At 40.2% G+C, this 26,470-nt stretch overlaps 1 protein-coding gene across 4 annotated transcripts in view; it reads right to left on the bottom strand.

Moving 5' to 3' along the window:
• The window catches only part of fbxl4 (F-box and leucine-rich repeat protein 4), a 252,382-nt gene that overhangs the window by 122,378 nt on the left and 103,534 nt on the right, over window positions 1-26,470 (bottom strand). For all 4 annotated transcript variants that reach the window (XR_009514246.1, XM_059981364.1, XM_059981366.1 and 1 more), the window contains one exon: window positions 2,950-3,194. Coding sequence is in view for 3 of the 4 variants with exons in the window: in XM_059981364.1 (XP_059837347.1) it covers window positions 2,950-3,194 (245 nt within the window). In the remaining variant the exon portion in view is untranslated. The remainder of the gene's footprint in view (window positions 1-2,949; window positions 3,195-26,470) is intronic.

The raw sequence follows: 26,470 nt of genomic DNA, 5'->3' as shown, positions 1-26,470 counted from the left end.
TTTACCTTATATGTCAATGATTTGGATGATGGAGTTGATGGCTTTGTTGCAAAGATTACAGACAATATGAAGATACATGGAGGGGCAGGTACTTTTGAGGAAGTAAAGAGGCCACAGTAGGACTTTAACAGATTAGGAGAATGGCCAAAGTAATGGCAGACGGAATACAGTGTTCGGAAGTGAATGGTCATGCACTTTGGTTGAAGAAATGAAATGGGTGACTATATTTTAAATGCAGAAAAAATTTGAAAAACTGAGGTTCAAAAGGACTTGGGACTTATTGTGCAGAATTCACTAAAGGTTAAGATGCAGGTTAAGTCTGTGGTGAGGAAGGCAAATGCAATGTTAGCATTCATTGGATCCATGACATACTGTCATGGCTGCAGAAAAGGATGAAGTCATGGAGGGATTGTCTACTGAGTTTCTGTGGGTGGAAGTTAGGAAAAGGAAGGGGTCAATAACTCTACTGGGTGTTTTTTATAGGCCTCCCAATAGTAACAGGGACATTGAGGAGATCCAGTGGATGTAGTGTACCTCGATTTTCAGAAGGCATTTCATAAGGTCCCACATTGGTAGGTAAAATCAGAGCTCATGGCATTGGGGGGAAGATATTGACATGGATAGAAACTGGTTGGCAGATAGAAAGCAAAGGGTAACGGTGAATGGGTATTTCTCGGAATGGCAGGTGGTGACGAGTGGGGTGCCACAGGGCTCGGTATTGGGACCACAGCTGTTTACGATTTACATCAATGATTTAGATGAAGGCATTAAGAATAACATCAGCAAGTTTGCTGATGATACTAAGCTGGGTGGCAGTGTGACATGTGATGAGGATGTTACAAGAATTCAGGGTGACTTGGATTGGCTGAGTGAGTGGGCAGATACTTGGCAGATGACGTTTAATGTGAATAAGTGTGAGGTTATCCACTTTGGGACTAAGAACGGGAAGGCAGATTATTATCTGAACGGTGTAGAGAGGTAAGGGAGAAATACAAAGAGATCTAGGAGTCCTTATTCATCAGTCACTGAAGGTGAATGAGCAAGTGCAGCAGGCAGTGAAGCAGGCTAATGGAATGTTGGCCTTTATTACAAAGGGAATGCAGTACAAGAGCAAGGAAATCCTTTTGCATTTGTACAGGGCCCTGGTGAGACCACACCTGGAGTATTGTGTACAGTTTTGGTCTCTAGGGTTAAGGAAGGACATCCTGGCTGTCATTTAGGACAGAGTTAAGGAAAAACTTCTTCTCCCGAGAGTTGTGGGGGTCTGGAATGCACTGCCTCGGAAGGCAGTGGAGGCTAATTCTCTGGATGCTTTCAAGAAGGAGCTAGATAGGTATCTTATGGATAGGGGAATCAAGGGATATGGGGACAAGGCAGGGACTGGGTATTGATAGTAGATGATCAGCTCAGAATGGCGGTGCAGGCTCGAAGGGCCGAATGGTCTACTTCTGCACCTATTGTCTATTTCAAGAGGACTAGAATATAAAAGCAAGGATGTAATGTGGAGACTTTATAAAGCACTAGTGAGGCCTCACTTGGAATATTGTGTGCAGTTATGGGCCTCTTATCTTATAAATGATGTGCTGAAACTGAAGAGGGGTGAAAGGTGGGTCACAAACACGATTCCAGGATTGAATAGCTTATTATATGAAGGACGTTTGATGCCTCTGGGCCCGTATTCACTAGAATTCAGAAGAATGGCAGGTGACTTTATTGAGACCTATCGAATGGTGAAAGGTTTTGATAGAGTGGATGTGGAGAGGATCTTATGGTGTGAGAGTCTAAGACCAGAGGACACAGCCACTGAATAAAGGGGCAGCCTTTTAGAATGGAATTGAGGAGGAAGTTCTTTAGCAAGAGAGTGGTGAATCTGTGGAATTCTTTGCCATAGGCAGCTGTAGGGGTTACCTTTATGTACATTTAGGGCAGAAGTTGGTAGTTTCTTGATCGGTCACAGCATGAAGGGATATAGGGAGAAGGCAGGAGATTGGGACTGAAAGGAAAATTGGATCAGTCATGATGATATCAGGTTTGATGGACCAAATGGCCTAATTCTGCTCATGTACCTTACGGTCTGTAATGTGTGAGAAAAATGAGCACCCAGAGGAAATCCAAATGGTCAGGGGGTGAACAAACAAACACTTTAAAGCCAGTGTCGGAAATTGAACCCAATTGCTGATGCAGTAAAGCATGACATGGAACAACACAACACAGTGAAGGCCTTTGGTCCGCGATGTTGTGCCAACCTTTTAACCTACTCTAAGTTATGCTCGATGCTATGTTACCATAGAACCATAGAACATTACAGCACAGAAACAGGCCTTCTGGCCGTTCTTGGCTGTGCTGAACCATTTTTCTGCCTAGTCCCACTGACTTGCACCTGAATAATATCCTTCCATACCCCTCTCATCCATGTACCTGTCCAAGTTTTTCTTAAATGTTAAAAGTGAGCCTGCGTTTACCACTTCACCTGGCAGCTCATTCCACACTCCCACCACTCTCTGTGTGAAGAAGCACCCGCCTCCATGTTCCCTTTAAACTTTTCCCCCTTCACCCTTAACCCATTTCCTCTGGTTTTTTTCTCCCCTAACCTCAGTGGAAAAAGCCTGCTTGCATTCACTCTATCTATACCCATCATAATTTTATATACCTCTATCAAATCTCCCCTCATTCTTCTACGCTCCAGGGAATAAAGTCCTAACCTATTCAACCTTTCTCTGCAACTTAGTTTCTCAAGTCCTGGCAACATCCCTGTAAACTTTCTCTGTACTCTTTCAACCTTATTAATATCCTTCCTGTAATTCGGTGACCAAAACTGCACACAATACCCACCTATAGTATGTCCACTGTGATCATATTGTGGTGGCAGATCATGAATAACCAGTTGAAATGTTTGACATACTTGGTGCCTTCTATTACATTTTATAGAGATATTATATTAACACTGACCTGCTGAATCCTTGCATGCTGATGGATCCTCGGTTCCCTGTCCAAGACAGATTTAACCACTGCACAAGAGCACAGCGTGACTCCAGGTGCTGCAAAGAAGAATCATCCAGACCTGCCCAGTAAGGTTGTAAACTGAGCTGGACGTACTGAAGAGGGTCATAACAGTGCTGATGTAGCAACTTGCAGGTCTGTGCCAGCTGGCAAAGGTCTGGCACTGTCAGGTGACTGAGAATCAGCTGGATTAGCTGTGGGAGAAACAAACAGAGTGAAAAACCCAGGAAAGAATTTTGTTGTATTCTGCTCGTGAGTATACCAACACATGAATTCAGATTTCTTACATCAAATACAACATTTCTTCAAACTTAGTGCTTCTGCGGGAATTTCACTATCCATAAGTGATGTGTTTTATTCTTTGTTTTGCTTCAACACAAAACAATCCAATTGACTTTTACAATTGTAAAACTTAGGCGGCATCCACAAAGTTTTCAGTTTGTAGCATCTAACTTAGCTAATTTGGGTAGCTGGGTAACAGTTTCTTCCCTCAGGATGTGAGACAAATGAATATCCTGCCACCACACAGACAGCGAGCTATTTATTGGGAACATTTGCGGACTACCCCCAGCACATGCATGGACAGTGTTGGTTGTTAATGCAAATGACATATATTACTGTATAATTTAATGTACATCTGATAAATAAAGCTCATCTTTAAATATCTCTTAAAGGTGCTTTTAAGGCCATGAAGCACTACAAAAGATCTCTACTACCTATTCCACAATCTCTTTGATCCACTACCATCAGGAACAAGGCACAGGAACATCAAGACTAGCTCTACCAGTGTGGGAAACAGCTTCTTCCTTCAGGCTGTGAGACGAATGAACACCATGCCACCACCAAGGTCTCGTCACTAGGACAGCAAAGCTGTTTACTGTACTGTTTACTTGTGCTGCATGCTTAATATGCATTTTGAGTGACATTTTATTAACTTATTTGATGTAATATTTTGTTTTATGTGCCGTGTATATGCATTGTGGGTGTAGTATAGAGGAAGGTTGTTTCGTTTGGTTGTATATATGTGCAGTCAGATGACAATAAACTTGAATTTGATCTATAAACTACAATCTACCAACTGATAATTGCCATTGTGAAACTTGGGTAGTGTCTACAAACTGTTCAACTGCAGAACCATCACAGCTTAATCCAATCCTTAGGTAGCATCTACAAACTGTTTCACTACAGAACCATCATGGCCTCATCCAACCCTGCCCTTATCATCTACACATTCAGATTCAGATTCATTTATCACATATACATCAAAACACACAGTGAAAAGTATCATTTGCATTAACATCCAAGGATGTGCTTGGTGACAGCTGCAAGTGTTGCAAACACATTCCAGCACCAACTTAGCATGCCCACCACGTAGGGACTAACCTAAAGTAATGAGGAACACAAATACTTGATGATTTTTCATTCCTCAGTGTAATCAGAGCAAGGATAGTTTACTGTGGCTCTCTTAACTTCTCCCAGATTGGTGAATTCAGCACAGAGAACAGATGAGTAAAGCATCTCCTTAGTTTGCCCAGTTTAACTATTCACGGAATAAATGTACTAAGTGATCAAGTTAAGCAGAGGAGATATATTGTAAGATATTAATAATGGTTTAGGCAACATTTTGTACCATTTACAGAATATGGGTCTCAGCAGATATGCAAGAAATCTACAGGCAGGAATAGCTGGATATGAAATACAATTTGAGATTGTACAATTTCAGATACACAAACTTTGTTTCAGGTTGGAGGGCAAGCAGCAGGAAATCAAAGGTCAAACTAAATTTATTATCAAAGTATGTATATGTCAATTTATTACCCTCAGATTTATTTTCTTGCAGGTATTCACTGTAGATGAATGGAATCAATGAAAAATTACACACAATTTGAAAATCAACCAATGTGCAAAAGAAGACATACTGTGCAAATACAAGAAAGAAAGAAAATATATGGATAGATAGATAAAAAAAATTTTAAAAACTGAGAGCATGAGCTGTAGGGTCCTTTAAAGTGAGCTTATAGGTTGTGGAATCAGTTCAGAGTTGATGTGAGTGAGTGATTTAGGAGCCTGATGGTTGAAGCATAATAAATGTTCCTTGGAAATGGTACATTAAAGTAAAAAAAAGGGTTCTCATTATGCACTGGAACATATTGCTGCAAAAACTTTATTGTTGTTCAGAAAGCTGAAAGTAAGAAACTATTTTGAAAGTAAATCTACTCCTGACAGGAACTGGGTTGACAAGACCACACTGCGGTTATATGCTGGAAATGTGGAACAGCTGCTTAGCTACTGAAGACATGCACGCCCTGCCTGTATAAGCCTGCTATCACACATGAACTGTGGATCTGAACAAGCATCTGCTCCTTAATTTGGTTCATCCAAGAACTTCCTTTCATTACCTTAAGACACATTTTTTCCCACCTGTAACAGTCAACAGTACTTCTCAGATTCGTTTAAAATGTGCTCTCTCTGGCATACCAGTATTCAGTACACTGGGTCTTGAAGACTATCCAAACTCATTACCTCTACAGCAAAACACAAATTAGTGGCGTGAAAAACAATCCATGAGGTTTTCTCTGATGGATTTGCACTTCTTACTCACAGTTGTCCCTTTTCCTTCTACAATTCTCTTTCTCTAATCAATCCCTTGTTATTTTTCTTCAGTAGTTTCTGTCCCATTCATTCTCTGCACTTGTCACCCCTAAATGCATATATTGTACAACTGAATATACAGTAGAGAATGGCATTATAATAATGACTTAATTTTACTTATGAATTAACGCTTTAGGATCAAGGATCAACAGTATTTGCCATGTACATTTACGTGTATCAGGAATTTACTGTGGTGTGTTGGTTAGGGTGCAACATACAATGAAAACAACATTTAACAAAAACACAATTGAACAATTATAAAGAATAAACATTTACATACAATTAAAATTAGAAGTACAGACATGGAATAAAATGTGCATAAATAAATTATTGTCAGCATATACTTACAATGTAAACAGCATTATAAAAATTGGTTTAACGTGTACACAGTACAGTGCAGTGATGGGAATAATTGATAGAGGGGGTGACGAGTTAACTAGAATGGTTGATCAAATGTTTAGCTAACTGTTGAAAAGAAACATTTAAGATGGTATGAAGTTCTTGTTTTAATAGCCCTAGAATACTTTGCAGAATAGAGCTTTTGGAAAAGACAGCTTGCAGGGTGAGCAATGTCCACAATTCATTGTGCTGAGCACATACAAGTCCTTTAGAGATGGTAAACTGTAGCCAATGAGCTTTACTGCTGACCTGACAGTTCACTGTGGGTTTTAAATACAGTACTGTTGAGAGGATGCTGCACCAAACTAGACAGTACGAGGATACTCTCTATGATGGCAGTATAGAATTCCCCCAGGATGTTCTGGGGAAGATGGAGTTTTACTAACTGCTGCAAGAGGTACATCCTCTGCCAAGTCTCTTTATTCTCATGAATCCCATGACAAGTTGAAAAGGACCAGCAGAAATGAAATACACCTGGAGTCTGGTTTACTATAAATTAAGACTATATTTATTACTACTACAAATCAATATCATTAAAACTGGATAATACGATACAGGTTATAAACTATTTTATATATATATATATATATATATATATAATCTCTGTAAATGTGTGTGTGTGTGTGTGTGTGTGTGGATACAAAGATAATAGTCCCAGAGGTAGTTATCAGTCTTATGGTGTCAGGTAAGTTTAAGCAGTTCAGTTCACTTTGTGTTGTGTCGAGTTGAATTGATGGAGAGAGAGAGTTAATTGAGTTGATGTTTACGTTGACAGCTTTAGTTATTCTTGCTTCTGAAGTCTTTAGAGTCATTTCGTGTGAACCCCACACAGACACAGATGGACAGAGCGCCTTCTAGGGAACGGTCTACTAACCCATGGCAGGGGTTCACCACCAGCAGACCCCCACAGGCAAGCTTTTACCCACACTGGTAATCACGGGTCGAAATTAATCAGTCTGTGGCCTCCACCCTCGTGGTGGTCTTAAACTCCACCAGTGGTTTCTCGGGTAGCTTCCGCAGTTCTCCCCTGTCGTGTCCCCTCTGCCATTAACAGACCAAAAGCCTCAACTTTTTATAATCCATTCGAAATTCCAGCTGTTCGTTAGCTCAACCGCTCTGAGCTGTTACCATGGTGACTTCCCAGCTCATGTCTCAGCTGGTGCTGTACTCTCTCTCTCTCTCAAGGTCACAATTAAAAGTGTTATCAAAACCAAGTCAGAGTCCCCTCTCTCTTTTAATTGCCTCCTTATTCATTAGACTGCTGAATTTTCTAAGTTTCTCACCTGCGTGACATCTTCCCCCATTAGGAAAATTTTGATCTTTGAGCAAAACTTTGCTCACTCACAGACTCTACATACCAAGCACTACATTCTACTTCACAAAGTGTACATTTAGCATTTACACAGTTCATCAGCAATTTTTTTAACAGCGGGATAGGCAATCCACAATGACATTGTCCATACCCCTTAAGTGTCTTATCTCAATATCAAACTGCTGTAAATACAGGCTCCAGTTTAATAAACGCCGATTTCGATCTTTAATCTTATCTAAAAACACCGAAGGGTTGTGGTCAGTGTACACCACTAACGGCTTTTGTGCGGCACTGACGTAAACCTCGAAACGTTGTAATGCAAAAATGATGGACAGCAATTCTTTTTCTATTGTTGAGTAATTTTTCTGGTGAGTAATTTTTTGGAAAAGTATACCACTGGATGTTCAATACCATCATCTTCCCTCTGTAATAGCACTGCCGCTGCAGCTTCATCGCTAGCGTCCGTCGCTAGGGAGAACGGCTTAGTGAAGTCCGGTGCCTTTATCACTGGATGGTGACACAAGATACCCTTTAACCATTCAAACACCTTTTGGCAATGCTCATCCCACACAAATCGTTCACTCTTTCTCAACAGTTTTATCAGTGGAAGGGCCATATCTGCAAAGTTCGTGCAAAATTTTCGATAATACCCTACCATACCTAAAAACCTTCTCAATGCTCTCTTACCCATTGGAATGAGTACATCAGCGATAGCCTGAACTTTCCCTTTCACAGGAGCCAGCTGACCCTGGCCCACCACGTAACCAAGATATGTGACCCTGGCGTGACCAAACTCATTCTTAGCAAGGTTCATCGTCAGATTAACTTTAGAGAGCCGGTCAAATAATTTCTCTACTGTTACAATGTGTTCCGCCCACGTGTTGTTCCATACTACTAAATCATCAATATATGCCCCAGTATTCTTCAAGCCTTGAATCACAGAGTTTATCATACGTTGGAATGTCCTGGGGCATTTTTCATCCTGAAAGGCATCACATTATACTCATATAACCCCGAGGGGATGACGAATGCCGATATCTCTCGAGCCCTATTGGTTAAGGAATGCACCAGTACCCTTTTAGCAGGTCAATTTTTGTTAGGTACTTAGCTTTCCTCACCCTATTGATGCAGTCATCTATTCTGGGAATAGGGTAAGCATCTGTTTTGATTATTGCGTTGACCTTTCTATAATCTGTGCAAAATCTCATTGTCCCATCGGGCTTGGGAACTATCACACACAGGGAAGCCCACGCAGAGGTGGATGGCCTGATAACACCATTGGCCAACATACATTCGATTTCCTGTTCCACTACTTTACTACGTTCTAAATTCATCCCGTAGGGGTGCTGTTTCACTGGATCAGCCTGCCCCACAATGACATCATGTGTAGCTATTCTACACTGCCTCGGCGTATCTGGGAATAGATCGGAATGTTTGCCAATTAGCTCCTTTATCTGTTGTTGTTGCTTCAGTTCCAGGTGGTTAATTTTACTGTCTATGTTCTCCAAAACACTAGCATTCTTGAGTCGAGCTAAAACCAGATGCTGCTCATTACACTCCCCCGTTATCTCTGAGCTAGTCTTTGCAGCTGGGTCTTGTTTGGTCGTGACCCTAACTGATATGGATTTAGAGTCAAAATAAGGTTTGATTAGGTTCACATGCACTAATTGAATGGCCTTCCCTCTACCAGGTGTCCTGATAACATAGTTCAGCTCATCAATTTTCCTCATTATTTCGTAAGGTCCACTAAATTGAGCCTGGAGAGGGTGATTCTCCAAGGGAAACAAAACCAAAACCTTATCTCCAACCTCATAGCTTCGCTCCCTCGCCTGACTGTCATACCAGCACTTCATATCAGCCTGGGAGTCGTGGAGATTTTGTTTCGCAAGGTCACAAGCCCTGCTCAGCCTGTCTCAAAACTCTAAGGCATAATCCAATACCCCAATTCGCACTTCCTTCTGAGACCATTGCTCTCTCAGTAAGGTCAAGGGTCCTCAAGTCCTATGACCGAACACGAGCTCAAATGGACTAAACCCCAAGGATTCCTGGATCAAATTTATACTCTCATCCCAATGTTTTTCATTTTCCATACAGCACGTTTTAATCATGGTTTTGAGGGTAGAGTGAAACCTCTCTATTGTTCCCTGGGATTGGGGATGGAATGCCGTGGACAAAATTTGTTTAGCTCCCAGTTCTGTAACTATGTTGAAATACACCCGATGTAAAATTACTGCCCTGATCCGATTGTATCTCCTTGGGCAGACCCACTAACATGAAGAACTTAATAAGTGCCTTCACCACTGTTTTAGCCTTTAGGTTCCTGAGGGGTATTGCTTCTGGGAACCTAGAGGCAGTGCACATAATGGTTAACAAGTATTGGTGGCCACCTGCAGTCTTTGGCAGTGGGCCAACACAATCCACAGTGACCCTGGAGAAAGGTTCGTCGAAAGCAGGTATGGGGCCATGTGGCGCCTTTGGGATAGTCCAATTCGGTTTCCCTACCACTTGACATGTGTGACAGGTTTTACAAAAAACCGCCACATTCTTTCTTACAGCTGGCCAATGAAACTCTTTCCTAATCTTGTGTCCTTTCTTTCTAACTCCAAGATGGCCCCCTAAAGGCATTGTATGAGCCACCTTTAAAATTTCTGTACAGTAACCCTTCCGAACCACCACTTGGTGCACCATGGCCCAATCCTCATCAGTAGGTACTGTCGATGGTCTCCACTTACTCATTAATACCCCATCCTTCAGATAGTAACCCATAAACTCCCTCTGAATTTCATCCGCAGAAAGAGCTGTCTCTTTTAAAACTGCAATCTCAGGATCCCTATCCTGCTCTGCCATAAGCTTCCACCTGGACAATGACAAACCCCTCTTATCCACCTCACTACTTGAGTCCTGGTCGAACACGCACAGTAGAAAATTTTCAGGTAAGTCAGTAGGATCCGTACCCTGTCTTTGCTATCGCGGGCAACTGACCCCTCCCGTCCAGATCATTTCAATTCTGCAGCCTTCATTGTCATGCTTCTTGTGACCGTGCATGCAGGATACAGTTCACTGTCTGCGCTTGTCTAACTAACAGCAGGCCGGCTTGTTAGCTGTAACCCTGGGTATACATCTTTTCCTGCCAGGTCATTTCCCAACAAGACGTCCACGTTAGCTATCAGCAATTTAGGTCGTATCCCTATCTCAACTGGTCCAGACACTAAGTTACATTTCAAAATTATTTTGTGCAAAGGCATGACCTCTGTTCCCTTGCCAATACCTTCTAGAATATTCACTTGGTCCATTTTTGTCTCATCACCAAATTCTAAGACATCACTTAATATCAGTGACTGAAAGGCTCCAGTATCGTGCCAGATTCTCACTGGAACTAGGGGAGACCCCTCCTTCACAGACACAAAACCCTTGATAGTAAACCACTTAATCCCTTCCTGAACTCAGCCAGACCCCACCTTCCTTTGTGTGGTCTCAGCCACCAGCGCATACGCATCAGGGGTTTTCCCCTTCTCCTTTCCCATTTCTTTTTTCCGAGTAAAACAGTTAGACGCCACATGGCCAGGCTTCCTGCAGTAGTAACAGATAAAACTGGAAGACTTATCTTTGGTTGGTTTCCCCTCTTCTTTACCTCTGTTACTAGCTCCTGCCCTGTTTCTCGTGTTATTCTGCAGATTATCCCAGTAACTCTTCTGATAACCCTTGCTCGGAAAAAACTTAATCTTGTGAGTCAGGGCAAACTCATCCACTAACCTAGCGACCATGGAGAGAGTCTCAACCTCCTTCTGTTCTAAGTATGTCCATATCTCACTAGGGACACACTCTTTAAATTTCTCGATCAGTATCAGCTGTCTCACTTTGTGGTAGTCCTCGTCTACCTCTTTTGAGGCACACCACCGATCAAAGTACCTCTCCTTTTCATGGGAAAACTCTATATATATCTGGCTCCCAGACTTCCTCAAGCCCCGAAACTTCTGTTGGTACGCTTCTGGCATCATTTCATAGACCCTAAGCACAGACTCCTTCACAGCATCATAATTAGTCAACTCAGTCACAGACAAGGCAGATATGTTTGCTGCGCCTTCCCTTTTAACACACTTTGCAGCAATACTGCCCAGTTCTCCCTTGGCCACTTACTGTTCTGAGCCACTTTCTCCCTCTCAAACTCCCTCTGTTTCTCTGCCTCTGCAGCCTCGAACTTAAGTCTCTCCATTCTTAATTGTTCTAGTCGTAACAAGGTCTCCTCATCACCTATCGGAAACTCCTGTAGTGACTCCTCCTCAAATAACTCTTTCCCAACACAATATTCAGCTATTTTCCTCCAAATTCTTGCCTTTGTCATACTCCTCTGTATTCCGGAAAGTTTCCATTTTTTAGCAATGTCACTTAGAACCTCCTTTCTGGCTCTCAAATACAGAGGAGTAGGGTTCTCTATAAATTAACTAGCCTCCATTTCTGCTGTTTTCCACACACAGGTTAATTACAAGGGATTTCCCCAATCAAGACAAGCCCCCACAATTTTGAAAATTGGCTCCAACCAAATTTGTTCAGATCCCGGACGCAGGCCCCAATTTTGTCATGAATCCCGTGACAAGTTGAAAAGGACCAGCAAAAATGGAACACACCTGGAGTCTGGTTTACTATAAATTAAGACTACATTTATTACTACTACGAATTAATATCACTAAAATCGGATAATATGATACAGGTTATAAACTATTTTATATATATATCTCCGTAAATGTGTGCGTGTGGATACAAAGATAATAGTCCCGGAGGTAGATATCAGTCTTATGGTGTCAGGTAAGTTTAAGCACTTCAGTTCACTTTGTGTTGCGTCGAGTTGGATTGACGGAGAGTTAATTGAGTTGATGTTTACATTGACAGCTTTAGTTATTCTTGCTTCCGAAGTCTTTAGAGTCATTTCGTGTGAACCCCACACAGACACAGATGGACAGAACGGTCTACTAACCCATGGCACGGGTTCACCACCAGCAGACCCCCACAGGCAAGCTTTTACCTGCACTGGTAATCACGGGTCGAAATTAATCGGTCCGTGGCCTCCACCCTCATAGTGGTCTTAAACTCCACCAGTGGTTTCTCGGGTAGCTTCCGCAGTTCTCCCGTGTCATGTCTCCTCTGCCATTATCAGACCAAAAGCCTCAACTTTTTATAATCCATTCGAAATTTCAGCTGTCCGTTAGCTCAACCGCTCTGAGCTGTTACCATGGTGACTTCCCAGCTCATGTCTCAGCTGGTGCTGTACTCTCTCTCTCTCAAGGTCACAATTAAAAGTGTTATCAAAACCAAGTCAGAGTCCTCTCTCTCTTTTAATTGCCTCCTTGTTCATTAGACTGCTGAATTTTCTAGCAGCTTCTCACCTGCATGACATTATTAAAGAAAGGGATATGCTCCTCCCATGAGGTCCTGTGAAATAGTGATGACCAGGAACCTGAATGGTGAAAAGGTATTAACTATAGAGATGTTGATGGTTATTGGGTGGCAAGGAGACACATTTCTCCTGAAGTCAATATGCACCTCTAAGGTTTTGAGGATAATAACAGTTCAGGGATAAGAGCACCTTAATTTGCCCTGCCCTCAATCCCATAATCCCAATATGAAAATAAATGAGATATTAAATGGTTAAACTAAGAGGAAAAATAAAATATATTGGAAAAAAAAGTAAATATAGACTGCTGTGACAGCTAGCATCAAGGGACACAAGTTAATGCTTTATCAATTTCCTGCATCAAAACCTATTCATTTAGTGAGCATTACTCACTTCAATACCAAGGTGCAGGAATACTGGTTTTGTAGTGTAGGATGGCATGGCACTGTAACGGTTAGCGTAATGCTTTACAGCATCAGCAATAAGATCGGGGTTCAACTTTCGCAACTGTTTGTAAAGAGTTTGTATGTTTTTCCTGTGATCGTGTGGGTTTCCTCTGGGAGTTGTTGTTTCTTCGAACATTCCAAAGATGTATGGTTAATGTTAGTGAGCTGTTGGCATACTTGTGTTGGCCCCAGAAGCATGGCAACACTTGCAGGTTGCCTACAGTACATATTGGGCTGTCTCGGTCATTGATGCAAAAGCAACATACTTCACTGCATGTTTTGATGTACATGTGACAAATAAAACTAATCTTAACTTCTCTATATCCTATGCACACAAAGAGCTAGACAAAACCAAAATTGCTAGTGTTTAGGTGTGTTAAACGGTAGTGATATTGGTACTTCAGCACAGAATTATATCCTGGATGGAATTCAATGACGGAGCCCAGTTTTGCTGGGATTTTCTGGCATCATGCACATATACCATACCAATATAGGTTGTCATCATATAATGCATTTAATCCAGATCGACTGATTTCAACAGAGATTGTAGAACTGCAATTTCAGAAGCAAAAGGAGTTTCTGTAGAAACTTATAACTTTCTAAAAAAGTTATGTGATATTTAAGTCTAAATTCAAACTTTAAAGCAAATTTATTGTCAAAGTACATGTATGTTATCATGTATTGCGGGAATACATAGAGGTACCAACTACAGAAGGGGCAGTGTTGGATCTTCTGTTAGGGAATGCAATAGGTCAGGTGACGGAGGTATGTGTTGGGGAGCACTTTGAGTCCAGTGGTAAAATTGGATAGATATATCGATAGGAAAGGAATGGAGGGTTATGGCCTGAGTGCAGGCCAGTGGGACTAGCGTCGGCACGGATTAGAAGGGCCAGGATGGCCTGTTTCCATGCTGTAATTGTTATATGGTTATATAATTATGGAGAAGGATAGGACTGGACCCAGGGTTGAGATTTTTGATTGGAGAAAGGCTAACGTTGAGGCGATCCGAAAGGATTTAGAAGGAGTGGATTAGGACAATTTGTTTTATGGGAAGGATGTAATAGAGAAATGGCGGTCATTTAAAGGTGAAATTTTGAGGGTACAGAATCTTAATGTTCCTGTCAGGTTGAAAGGAAAGGTTAAAAGTTTGAGAAAGCCATGGTTTTCAAGGGATATTGGAAACTTGGTTAGGATAAAGAGAGATATCTACAATAAATATAGGCAGCATGGAGTAAGTGAGGTGCTCGAGGAATATAAAGAATGTAAAAAGAATCTTAAAAAAGAAATTAGAAAAGCTAAAAGAAGATATGAGGTTGTTTTCCTCGAATAAAAGTTACCAGAAAGACCGTGGGAATGGTAGAGAAAGCCCGCCGGCTGAGGCAGCGATCCAGCCGGGAGCTAGTGGTAAAATTAAGGAGGAGGAAAGGCAAGACGGCAGGAGAAGTCCTGGCTTGACCTGTTTTAATTGCAGAAAGGTGGGTCATATTGCATCTAAGTGCCTTGCTCCAAGGAAGGAGATTAGGAAGAGGGAGAGCAGCAGTCCCTTCAGGATGTATTGTGGTGATCAGTAAATCAACGAGACAGCCCCAGGCAGACAGAATACGAGAGGGGCCTGTAATTTATTTCAGAAGGAACCATGTCTGTGAAAGAGGGAGACACACCAGTTCTAGTGCGGATCTGGAGAGACACGGGAGCTGAGCTGTCATTGATTTGCAGTACGGTGCTAGATTTTGGTCCTGAGACTGGAGAGGTAGCTTTGAGAGGCATAGGAAAAGTGACAGAAGCGGTGCCTTTGCATAGGATCATTATAAATTGTGAGCTGGTATCTGGACCATTTGAAATAGGGGTGCGATCAGAATTTCCGAGAACTGACTTAGACATCCTTCTGGGTAACGATTTAGCTGGTGGTGAAGTCTGGTCAGCCACGGAGCTGCCGAGCCAGCCTGTAAGTGTTGAGGACCCGCCCCAGATTCCAAGATCTATCCCGCATGCGCGATCACTTGCAGCATGTCGAGAAAGGCAGCTGAGAACGAGACCAGTTTAAATCCGGTCAGTATCGATTTGGCCGAGACGTTTTTACCGACCCTGTACCAAGAGGGGTAAGAGGGTGGTAAAACGGAGAATAGAGAGGTGAAAAAGAGTAAGGGAGAGGAGGTAGTCCTGCCCTTAGCCAGGAGGAAATTTATAGAGGCACGGAGTAAAAATGAGAAACAGATAAGGCTGTTAGAAGGTCCAGGGTTGGATATGGATGATCTGTCTGGTTTGACAGAACTGTTTGAAGAAGTTGATAATTCTAAAGGTGTTCCCGATAATGAAATGAGGGCAGTCCTAGATGAAAAGGATGCCATTACCTTGAAGAAATCTGCTGGGTTGGCAGGTGAGGTTGTTTCAGCCCGCAGGGTTGAGTTTACTCCGGAAGGGAGTAACTGGGAGGATCAGGGGAACTTAGAATTTGAAAAGGGTACGGGTATTGAAAGCCTGGAAGAGGCAGATGTCCCGTTTGAGTGTGTTCAAGATGTGGATGCACATGGTACTGAACCTAGTAATGAAACTCAGAAAAAGTCTGAGGTATTTGATTCAGTTGAAAAGGAATGAAGTCCTTGTGGGTCAGATGGATTTGGTTCAGTGAAGAAAGGGTTAACCTTGGTACTAGTGGAAAGTGAGAATTCCCAGTTGTTTGTGTTCGAAGGTGTGTTAAAAGTTAGTGAGGAGATAAAAGGTGGTGAAGTGAATATTATTATTGAAGGGAAAGGGAAAAGTGTAGTTCCTAAATTGAATGAAGAAAATTTAAAGTCTGGATTGATGTCAGAAGCAACAACCAGGCTGCAGGGACAAGGGCCTGCAAATCAATTACAGGTTGATTTGGAATGTAAAGGTGCCCCACGTGCTATTGTTATTCAAGAGTGTGCTGTGAAGAGGCAGAATTTGAAATGCTGTTTGGACAAAGAGGGATCGCTTGCAGATCTTAAATTGAAAACTGATAGAATGAAGGGTCCTGAAGATAAAATTAACAACTCGCTTAAAAATAAAGAATTGTGTGGAAATTCAGCAAATGGGCTACGTTTGGGAAACATTGTTGATAAAATAACTCCTATGAAAGGAGCATGCAAAAGCCTATTCCACACTGATGCACAAGTTAACCACGTGGGAGTTAACTGGAAAAGGGATGAGGGTTGATGGGATGCCACTTTAACAGGATCCGGTTTTAAGGGATTTCGACAAAGCATATAACTAATAAAGACAACACCTTGGAAGATTGACTGTTAAGTTTGAAAGTAAAATAAAGATTAGTATTTGCATGAACTCTTGTAGTATACACGTAAGCTAAGATCACAACTCTTTAGTTTTGTTTTGCTGAAAAAAAATAGGTGGTTATTAAATTGGAGTCTGATGCTACAAGAATTTATTAAGGTACAAGATATTAAGATACTAACGGAAGTGACAAGGTAATCGCTAACTGTTTAGATGCTGAATTGAATGTATAACTGTATTACTCTGTAATGGAAAAAAAAAACTCTTTTGTATTGTGTTAGATTCTGAAATCCTGTAAGACTCTGTATTAATTAATTTTTACCTGTGGTAAAAATCTTAGAAGGAAGGGGGTGTTACGAATGTGACACAACTCTGAGGGGCCGAAGGGTACAAAGTCACCCCCTCCTTTTTGAGAATCGCAAGATCGCTATTAATTCAGGTCTGGGACCCAGGAAATGAGAGAGAGACGTCCAGAATACACAAGGTTTGGAATGTGTCCTGACCTCAGCAAAACGGAACCACTGATAATGGCCATTGTCTCTTGGAGACGGAATTGTGTATTGAGTACTGTACTATTCATTGAAACCCCTCAGGGGACAACCAGAGTGGGCTGGTTGAGGGATTGCATCATCCCAACCTGATTGACATCTGAGACCCCGTGAGTAAGGATAAAAGAGGGTCTGGGGAACAACCCCTTTAGACGCACCAGGAGAAACACTGGAAATCCAGTGACAGCGTTTAATAGCGAACGCCGGTGAGGGCTTGTGTGTGTCCTGCCTTGCCAGGGTGGCGGGCTCATCATGGAAGAACAGCTTAGCTAAAGGAGAGGCCACAAGTGAACGGCCACACCAACGGGACTCCTGACGGATCGAAATCATAAAAGGAAAGCCGGCAAGTTTTTCTCAAAATCTCTCTCTCTCTCCAACCATTGCAACAAAGCGGTCCCCAAAGGCTGCAGCCTGCATGAACTGAGTGAACTTTATATTTCCATCGGACAATACATTATCCCCTAGACAACAATTGAGCTTATTTCTTATTATTATTATACCCGCACTTTTAGATTTAGTATTGACGACGTATATTATCTGTATATTTGCATTGATATTATTTTTGTGTATTTTTATCAATAAGTACTGTTAAAAATAGTATCATCAGACTTCAACAGACCTCTCTATCTTTGCTGGTAAGTGACCCAGTTACGGGGTTCTTAACAGTATGTTGGCCTTTATAAATCAGAGCATTGAGTATAGGAGTTAGAATGTAATGTTAAAATTGTACAAGGCATTGGTAAGGCCGAATTTAGAGTATTGTGTACAGTTATGGTCACCAAATTATAGGAAAGTTGTCAACAAAATAGAGAGGGTAGAGAGAAGATTTACTAGAATATTACCTGGGTTTCAGCACCTAAGTTACAGGGAAAGATTGAACAAGTTAGGTCTTTATTCTTTGAAGCGTAGAAGGTTGAGGGGGACTTGATAGAAGTATTTAAAATTATGAGGGGGATAGATAGAGTTGACATGGATAGGCTTTTTCCATTGAGAGTAGGGGAGATTCAAACAAGAGGACATGAATTGAGACTTAGGGGGCAAAAGTTTAAGGGTAACACGAGGGCGGGATTTCTTTACTCAGAGACTGGTAGCTGTGTGGAATGAGTTTCCAGTAGAAGTGATAGAAGCAGGTTCGGTATTGTCATTTAAAGCAAAATTAGATAGGTATATGGACAGGAAAGGAATGGAGGGTTATGGGCTGAGTGCGGGTCAGTAGGATTAGGTGAGAGTACGCATTCGGCACAGACTAGAAGGGCCGAGATGGCCTGTTTCTGTCCTGTAATTGTTATGTGGTTATATCATATAAGACTATAAGACATAGGAGCAGAATTAGACCATTTGGCCCAGTGAGTCTGCTCTGCCACTCAGTCATGGCTGATCCTTTTATCCTCTCTTCAGTCCCACTACCTGGCCTTCTTCCATAACATTTGATGCATTGGACAATCAAGAACCTATCCATTTCCGTTAAATACACCCAACAACCTGGTCTCTACAGCTGCCTGTGATAACAAATTCCACAAATTCATCATCCTCTACTGTAAGACATTTCTTTGCATCTCTGTTTTAAATAGACACTCCTCTGTCCTGAGGCTTGCCATAAGACAATAAGAACATAATACATAGGAGCAGAATTAGGTCATTCAGCCCATCCAGTCTGCTCATCTATTCCATCATGGCAGATACACCTGCCTTCTTGCCTTCTCCTTTGAAGCATGGCCGATCAGGAAATTATCAACTTCTGCCTTAAATATACACACAGTCTTGGCTTCCACCGGAGTCTGCGGCAGAGCATTCCACAGATTAACTACTTGCTAGCTAAAAATAATCTTCCTTACCTCTGCTCTAAGTTTTGGGGCTGTGCCCTCTAGTTCTGGTTACCCCCAGCAAAAGAATCATCCTCTCCATATCCACCCTATCTAAGTCTTTCAACTTTCAGTAGGTTTCAATGAGATCCCCCCTCACATCCCTCTAAATTCTAGTGAGTACAGGCCCAATGCTGCCCAAAAGCTCCTCATATGTCAACCCCTTCATTGCCGGAATCATCCTTGTGAAACTCCTCTGGCCTCTCTCCAATGACAACACATCCCTTCTGAAATATGGGAGCAAGACTGTTGACAATACTCCAAGCATGGCCCGACTAGTGTCTTATAAAGCCGCAGCATTAGTTCCTTGTTTTTATATTCTGTTTTTGCTAACCAGAGGATTTTCGCTTTTGTGAAAAAAGCCCGCTTTATACATGTGCTTGCCCTAGAAAGACTACCATGACTGTGAAGCCTTCTGCAGGTAGCTGTGTGCGCATGCGTGTACGTGCAGATTTTTTTTCTCCAAATCGATTTTGGCTCGCTACCTTCCCGATTTTTGATAAGTAAAACTACACCGTATATACAATATTTCTACTTTATATAGGCTGTATATTTATCACTCCTGCTTTTACTATATGTTAGTGTTATTTTAGGTTTTATGGATTATTTGGTACGATTTGGTAGGTTATTTTTTGGGTCTGGGAATGCTCAAAAATTTTTCCCATATAAATTAATGGCAATTGCTTCTTCACTTTAAGACATTTAGGCTTACAAACGGTTTCATAGGAATGCTCTATCTTCGGATAGCGGGAGAAACCGGTATACTTGCTATCAGAGAAGTACAGAACATTGGTTTTTACAATGGAAAGTCATATGAAAGAATGTTGAGCATGTTTGTCCTTTTTCCTTCAAAGTTTAGAAGAGTGAAAGGTGATTTCACTGAAGTATACAGAATTCTTAATGAGGTTGAATCAATCGGAATCAGATTCAATATTAGAACATAGAATAGTACAGCACAGCACTGGCCCTTCAGCCCACAAAGTTGTGCCAACACTTAAACCCTGCCTCCTATATAACTACCCACCTTAAATTTCTCCATATACCTGTCTATCAGTTTCTTAAACTGTATCTGCCTCCACCACAGACTCAGGCACTGCATTCCACGCACCAACTACTCTCTGAGTAAAAAACCTTCCTCTAATATCCCCCTTGGACTTCCCTCCCCTTACCTTAAAGACATGTCCTCTTGTACTGAGTAGTGGTGCCCTGGGGGAAGAGGCGCTGGCTGTCTACTCTATTGATTCCTCTTAATATCTTGTACACCTCTATCATGTCTCCTCTCATCCTCCTTCTCTCCAATCAGTAAAGAGCTAGCTCCCTTAATCTCTGATCATAATGCATACTCTCTAAACCAGGCAGCATCCTGGTAAATCTTCTCTGTACCCTTTCCAATGCTTCCACATCCTTCCTATAGTGAGGCAACCAGGACTGGACACAGCTTTCCATGTGTGGTCTAACCAGAGTTTTATGAAAGCTAACACCCTGTGGGGGAAGGGGGCTGGGTTTAGAGTTAGGGGGTTTTTCCCATTGGCGGGGTTCCGGAGCATGCGTGTTTCTTATGTGGTTGTATTTTCCATCACCGCCATTTTTGATCATCCCGTATTGGTATGTGCTCTGCGCATGTGCAAAGAAGAATAAAATTATAGTATGGTATTTAAACGGATAAATGTAATAAGTTGGAATTTGTGTGGTTGGAACCATCCTGTCAAATGAAAAAAGACTCTTAAAATCGATTCCAGCCTGATATAATTTTTGCCCAAGAGACACATATCAGGGCGGGAGATCAAGACAGATTTTTTGGATCGTGGAATGGTTGCAATTTCACTCTACCTCTCAAATTAAAACTAAAGGGGTGTCTATTTTTACTAAATCCAATATTTTGTCCATTCAAGAAGATATTAAGTCAGATTTTACTGGTAGATTTTTAATTGTTAAAGGAGTAATTTGTAATAGAAAAGTTGTTTTGATCAATTTGTATGGTCCTAACTTAGATGATCCTTGTTTTTTTTAAAAATATATTTGCTCTATTGCCTGATTAAAATGAATATATGTTGATAATGGGCGGGGATTTAATTGTTGTTTATATCACTTGATTGACAAGAGCTCAACCAATCAGCGACTTCCAAATTGCTCTGCATCACTTATTAATTCCTTTTTGACTGATTTTGGATTGATTGAACTATGGAGATATTTACACCCTGACGACAAAGAATATTCTTTTTTCTCACATGTTTTATAGAAAATATTCAAGGATTGATTATATTATAGTCGACCCTCACCACTTGCCTAGCTTTAAGAATTGTGAATATGATGCTATTGCTATATCTGATCATGCGTCTTTGAGTCTGTCTTTTGAAATTGATTATGTCATCGTAACTTGGCGCCTACCCCATACGTTATTGCAAAATTCTGACTTTGTTAGTTTTATTGAAACCCAGATAAAAGAATTTTTTTCTTTTTAATGACATAGGGGGTATGTCTAAATTAATCATATGGGATACATTTAAAGCATTTCTGTGTGGTCAGATCATTTCTTACTCAGCTAAACTTAAAAAACAGACTAAAGTAGAATTAGATAAGATTTCAAAACAAATTAAAGATTTAGGTAATATTTATGTGATTTCCCCTAATATTGACTTATTTAAACAAAGGGTGGAACTTCAATCACAATATAATTTATTGTTAACTCATCCTATTGAAGGCGACTTGTTTAAGCTAAAAAGTCAATTTTATATGTTTGGAGATAAAAATAACAAAGTGCTTGCATCTCAATTAAAAACGGCCAGAGCTAAAAGACAAATTTTGAAAATCCGTAGGAAAGATGACACCCTGGCTTGGGAATATGAAGAAATTAATAAGATTTTTCAAGATTTTTATACCGAGCTTTATAAATTCTTCTAAAATGAATGCTTTTTTACGAAAAATTGCTTTTCCTCAAATTTCTGTTGAGGATCAAAAAACTCTTGATGCTCAAATTACGGAAGCTGAAATTTATAAAGCTATTTTTGCAATGCAATCTGGTTAAGGCCCCTGGACTTGATGGCTGTCCTGTAGAATTCTATAAAAAATTTGGAAAATTGCTTTCTCCGTATATGTTGGAAATGTTTAAGGACTCTTTCATGAAAGGTGATTTACCCTCTACTTTTTATAAGGCTTCTATTTCTTTAATTCTTAAAAAGGATAAAGATCCTATTGATTGTGCTTCATATAGACCTATTTCATTATTGAATGTTGATGCTAAGATCCTGTCAAAGATAATGGCCAATCAGTTGGAAAATATTTGGGTAAAATTATTTTTAAAGATCAAACAGGATTTATAAAGGGTCGTAATTCCTTTTCAAATGTTCGAAGATTATTTAATATTATATATTCATCTTCTTTTAAAACTTCACAACGCGTCGTCTCTTTGGATGCTGAAAAAGAGTTTGATCAAGTCGAATGGAAATATTTATTTAATGTTTTAGAGAAATTTGGCTTTGGTGTTAATTTTTATAATTGGATTAGAATGATATATAAAACTCCTATTGCTACTGTTGTTACTAATAATTGTAGATCCCTTTTTTTCAGCTTTCACGAGGAACAAGACAGGGTTGTCCATTAAGTCCTTTGCTATTTAAATTAATATTAGAACCCCTTGCTATTGCCCTTCGTGAAGTTAAAGGTATTATTGGGATTCTTGTGAATGATACCATTCATAAGATTTCTCTTTATGCTGATGATTTATTGCTTTACATATCTAATCCTGAGGAATCTATTCCTGCCTTGCTAAAATTTTTCAATGAATTTGGAGATTTTTCAGGATATAAAATTAATTTTAATGAAAGTGAACTGTTTCCTTTAAATGAATGTTTCTACATATGATAATACTTCTTTCAAAGTTATGGATTCCTTTAGATATCTAGGCATTATAATCACTAAAAAATATAAGGATCTTTATAAAGCTAATTTTGTTCCCTTGGTAGATTCTATAAAGTATTTACAGTCAGCCCTCCTTATCCGCGAGGGATTGGTTCCGGGACCCCTCGTGGATACCAAAATTCACGGATGCTCAAGTCCCTTATTCAACCTGTCTCAATGCGGTGGATCTTAGAACCCAGCGGAACCCCAGACCTTATTTAACCTGTCCCAATGCGGTGGACATTAGGACCCAGCGGCAGAGATTTGAATCTGTAGTGTTTCTGTTCACCAAAATAATCACGATCGCAATTGAAAATAAAGTGGAAATAATAAAGCAATCGGAAAGAGGTAAAATGCCATCGGTCATTGGAAATGCGTTAGGCTACAGTCGGTCAACGATCAGAACAATGGAACAATTTTAATGGATACAGTAAGAAAGGCTGTGCCCTGATGAAAGCTACTAAGCAACACAGTGGTTTAATTATTGGGTTTGGTGCTTTTGGGTTTTTGATCCTCACATCAACCCGGCACAGTAGGACAGCGCACTTGATAGCAGTCTGTCACTGGATCGAACTCGGGAAGAAGTTCCTGAGCCCGGCGCTGAAACATACGTTCTTAAGTGTTTTATATGCATAGAAAGGTAAAATATATACTATATACTAAGAAAAACATTTGACTGACGTTAAATAATGCCAGATATACCTGTTCCAACTTACTAAGAGAACTTCCAATATTTTTCGATCCCGATCCACGATAACCCACGCACATCCTTCCGTACACTTTAAATCATCTCTAGATTACTTATAATACCTAATACAATGTAAATGCTATGTAAAATAGTTGTTATACTGCATTGCTTTGAGAATAATGACAAGAAAAAAAAGTCTGTACATGCTCGAACAACAAGTGCTGGAAGAGCACTTCTGGGTTTACGCGATTCGCGATTGGTTCAATTCGCGCATGCGGAATTTGCAGATAAGGAGGGCCCCGACTGTATTTAGCAGATGGAACCCACTTACGTTTTCACTTGCTGGCTGCATCCATATAGTTAAAATTATGATTTTACCAAAATTTTTATATTTATTTCAGAATATCCCTGTTTTTTTGACTAAGAAGTTTTTTGATCGAATTGATTCTATTATCTCATCTTTTATTTGAAAGGATAAAAGACCAAGAATTGGTAAATGTCACTTACAAAAATTGAAAAAGGGCAGAGGTCTTGCTTTGCCTAATTTGAGAATGTATTACTGGGCTGTTATGTGCAATATATGTCCTTTTGGTTATACTGGGTTGATAAGAACGAGCGGCCAATTTGGGTAATTTGCAATTGAAAGCTTTATTTAACCTCATTATTGGGAGCTGCTCTACCTATACAATTAGCTAAAGTTGCTAATTTAAATTTATACCCTGTGATTAAGTATCCTTTACAAATTTGGCTCCAGTTCTATAATTTTTTTAATCTTAAAAAATTTAAACTTTTTAGTTTAATTTATCGAAACTATTTTTTAAGCCTTCTTTGAGTGATCTAATTTTTTTATTTTGGAAAAATAAAGGTATTAATTCTTTTTTGGATCTATTTAAAGAAGATAGACTGATGTCTTTTGAACAATTAGTTGATAAGTACTCTCTTTCATATTCACATTTCTTACAATACCTTCAAATTAGCCGTTTCTTACAAAAATATTTAAGTAATTTTCCTTGCATATAGAGGCCGATCTGTTAGATACTATTATGAGTATGAACCCTTTGATGAAGGGTTCCATAGGAAGAATCTATAATTTATTATTACAATGGGATAAACATCCTTTCTTTAAGATTAAACAAGACTGGGAAAAGGAACTTAATTTGACTTTTATAGTGGAGGGCTGGATACGGATCTTGAAGTTGGTTAACTCTTCAATTTGTGCTAGCCATTCATTGATTCAATTTAAAATTGTACATCGTTATTATCTGACGAAGGAGAGATTGTCTAAAACTACACTGACACACATGTTTTGGTCTTGTTCTATATTGGAACAGTTTTGGAAGTCAGTTTTTTCTATAATTACTAAAGCACTTAAAATTAATTTATAACCTAACAAATTAACTGTCCTCTTTGGGATAATACCTCAAAATATTTGTAGTATTTCTTTGTCTGGCTAACATGTTTTGCGTTTGTTACATTGATAGCTAGGAGGGCCATTTTGTTGAAGTGGAAGGATACGTTGGCTCTCACTCTAACACAATGGTTCTCTCAAGTGATGTTATGTCTTTCTTCGGAGAAAATTAGAAGTCGAACCTTCGAACCTATGTTTGATTTTCTTCCTTGGGGTGCAGCTCTCGGACAATCTCACCTGGTCCAAGAACACCACTGGGATTGTGAAACGAGCCCAGCAGAGATTGTACTTTTTGAGGAAGCTTAAACAAGCATCACTCCCCACTAACATCTTAACTACATTCTGCAGAGGAGTGGTTGAGAGTGTGCTGACCTTTTGCATCACAAGCTGGTACTCCAGCTGCAGTGCTGCCGACAAAAAAGCCTTGCAGAGGGTGGTTAGGGGAGCAGAGAAGGTTATTGGGGTCTCCCTAGCTTCTGTCCAAGACCTCTTTCAGAGTCAATGCCTCCAGAAGACACGGTACATCATTAAAGACCCCTCACACCCTCTCCATGAACTGTTTGTTCTTCTGCCATAAGGTAAATGTTACAGGAGCATTAAAACTAAAACCACAAGGCTACTAAACAGCTTCCTCCCACAGGCAGTCAGACTGCTAAATAGCTGCTCTACCTGACTCTGCTTTGGGCACTTTTAACTTGCACTGGACACTTACAACTTGTTTTTAACTGACATGTGGCATTTTAACTGACAATGTGTTTTACTATTTATTGTTATGTTTATTATTTAGTGTTGTGTTTGTTATGTTATGATTGCACTGCTCCTGGGAAATGCTGTCTCATTCTGCCCTGCAGAGCTGATGTACGGTTAGAATGACAATAAAGTTTTTGAATCTTGAAAAGATGGGGTTCATTTGCTCATTTTTACCATTTGAGTTAATTGATAGATTTTCTCCATGATCTAATTGTAAATTTTTGGTATAATTTGTTTTTTTGCTGGTGGTTTGATGTTTATCTTTAGAAGCTTTTTGTATGACGCATGGCTCTGGGGTTGAACATCTAATGAGTCTTTTTTTTCCTCACCTTTTTCTTGCTTTTGTAGGGTTTTTTTTTCTTTTCTTTTTTTTGTGTCACCATATTTTTCAAACCTTAATATTGTTTTTTTTTCTCTTTTGAGACATCGTAAGTTTTACTTACTTTGATGTACTCTTGTATTTTGGATAATAATAATAATAAAAATAATAAAAATATTTGAAAAGAAGGCCAACACCCCATAAGCTTTCTTAACTACCCTATCTACCCGTGAAGCAACTTTCAGTGATCTGTGGACATGAACCCCCAGATCTCTCTGCTCCTCCACACTACCAAGTATCCTGTCATTTACTTTGTATTCTGCCTTGGAGTTTGTCCTTCCAAAGTGTACCACCTTACACTTCTTTGGGTTGAACTCCACCCGCCACTCTCAGCCCACTTTTGCATCCTATCAATGTCTCTCTGCAATCTTCGACAATCCTCTACACTATCCACACCACCACCAACTTTTGTGTCATCTGCAAACTTGCCAACCCACCCTTCTACCTGACATCTAGGTCATAAAAAAAAATTCACAAAAAGTAGAGGT

This window comes from Hypanus sabinus, chromosome 10, assembly GCF_030144855.1.
Source record: "Hypanus sabinus isolate sHypSab1 chromosome 10, sHypSab1.hap1, whole genome shotgun sequence".
Taxonomy (NCBI): Eukaryota; Metazoa; Chordata; class Chondrichthyes; order Myliobatiformes; family Dasyatidae; genus Hypanus; species Hypanus sabinus.
The sequence above is the reverse complement of the archived record's forward strand: the minus strand, read 5'-3'. Positions and strand labels throughout refer to the sequence as shown.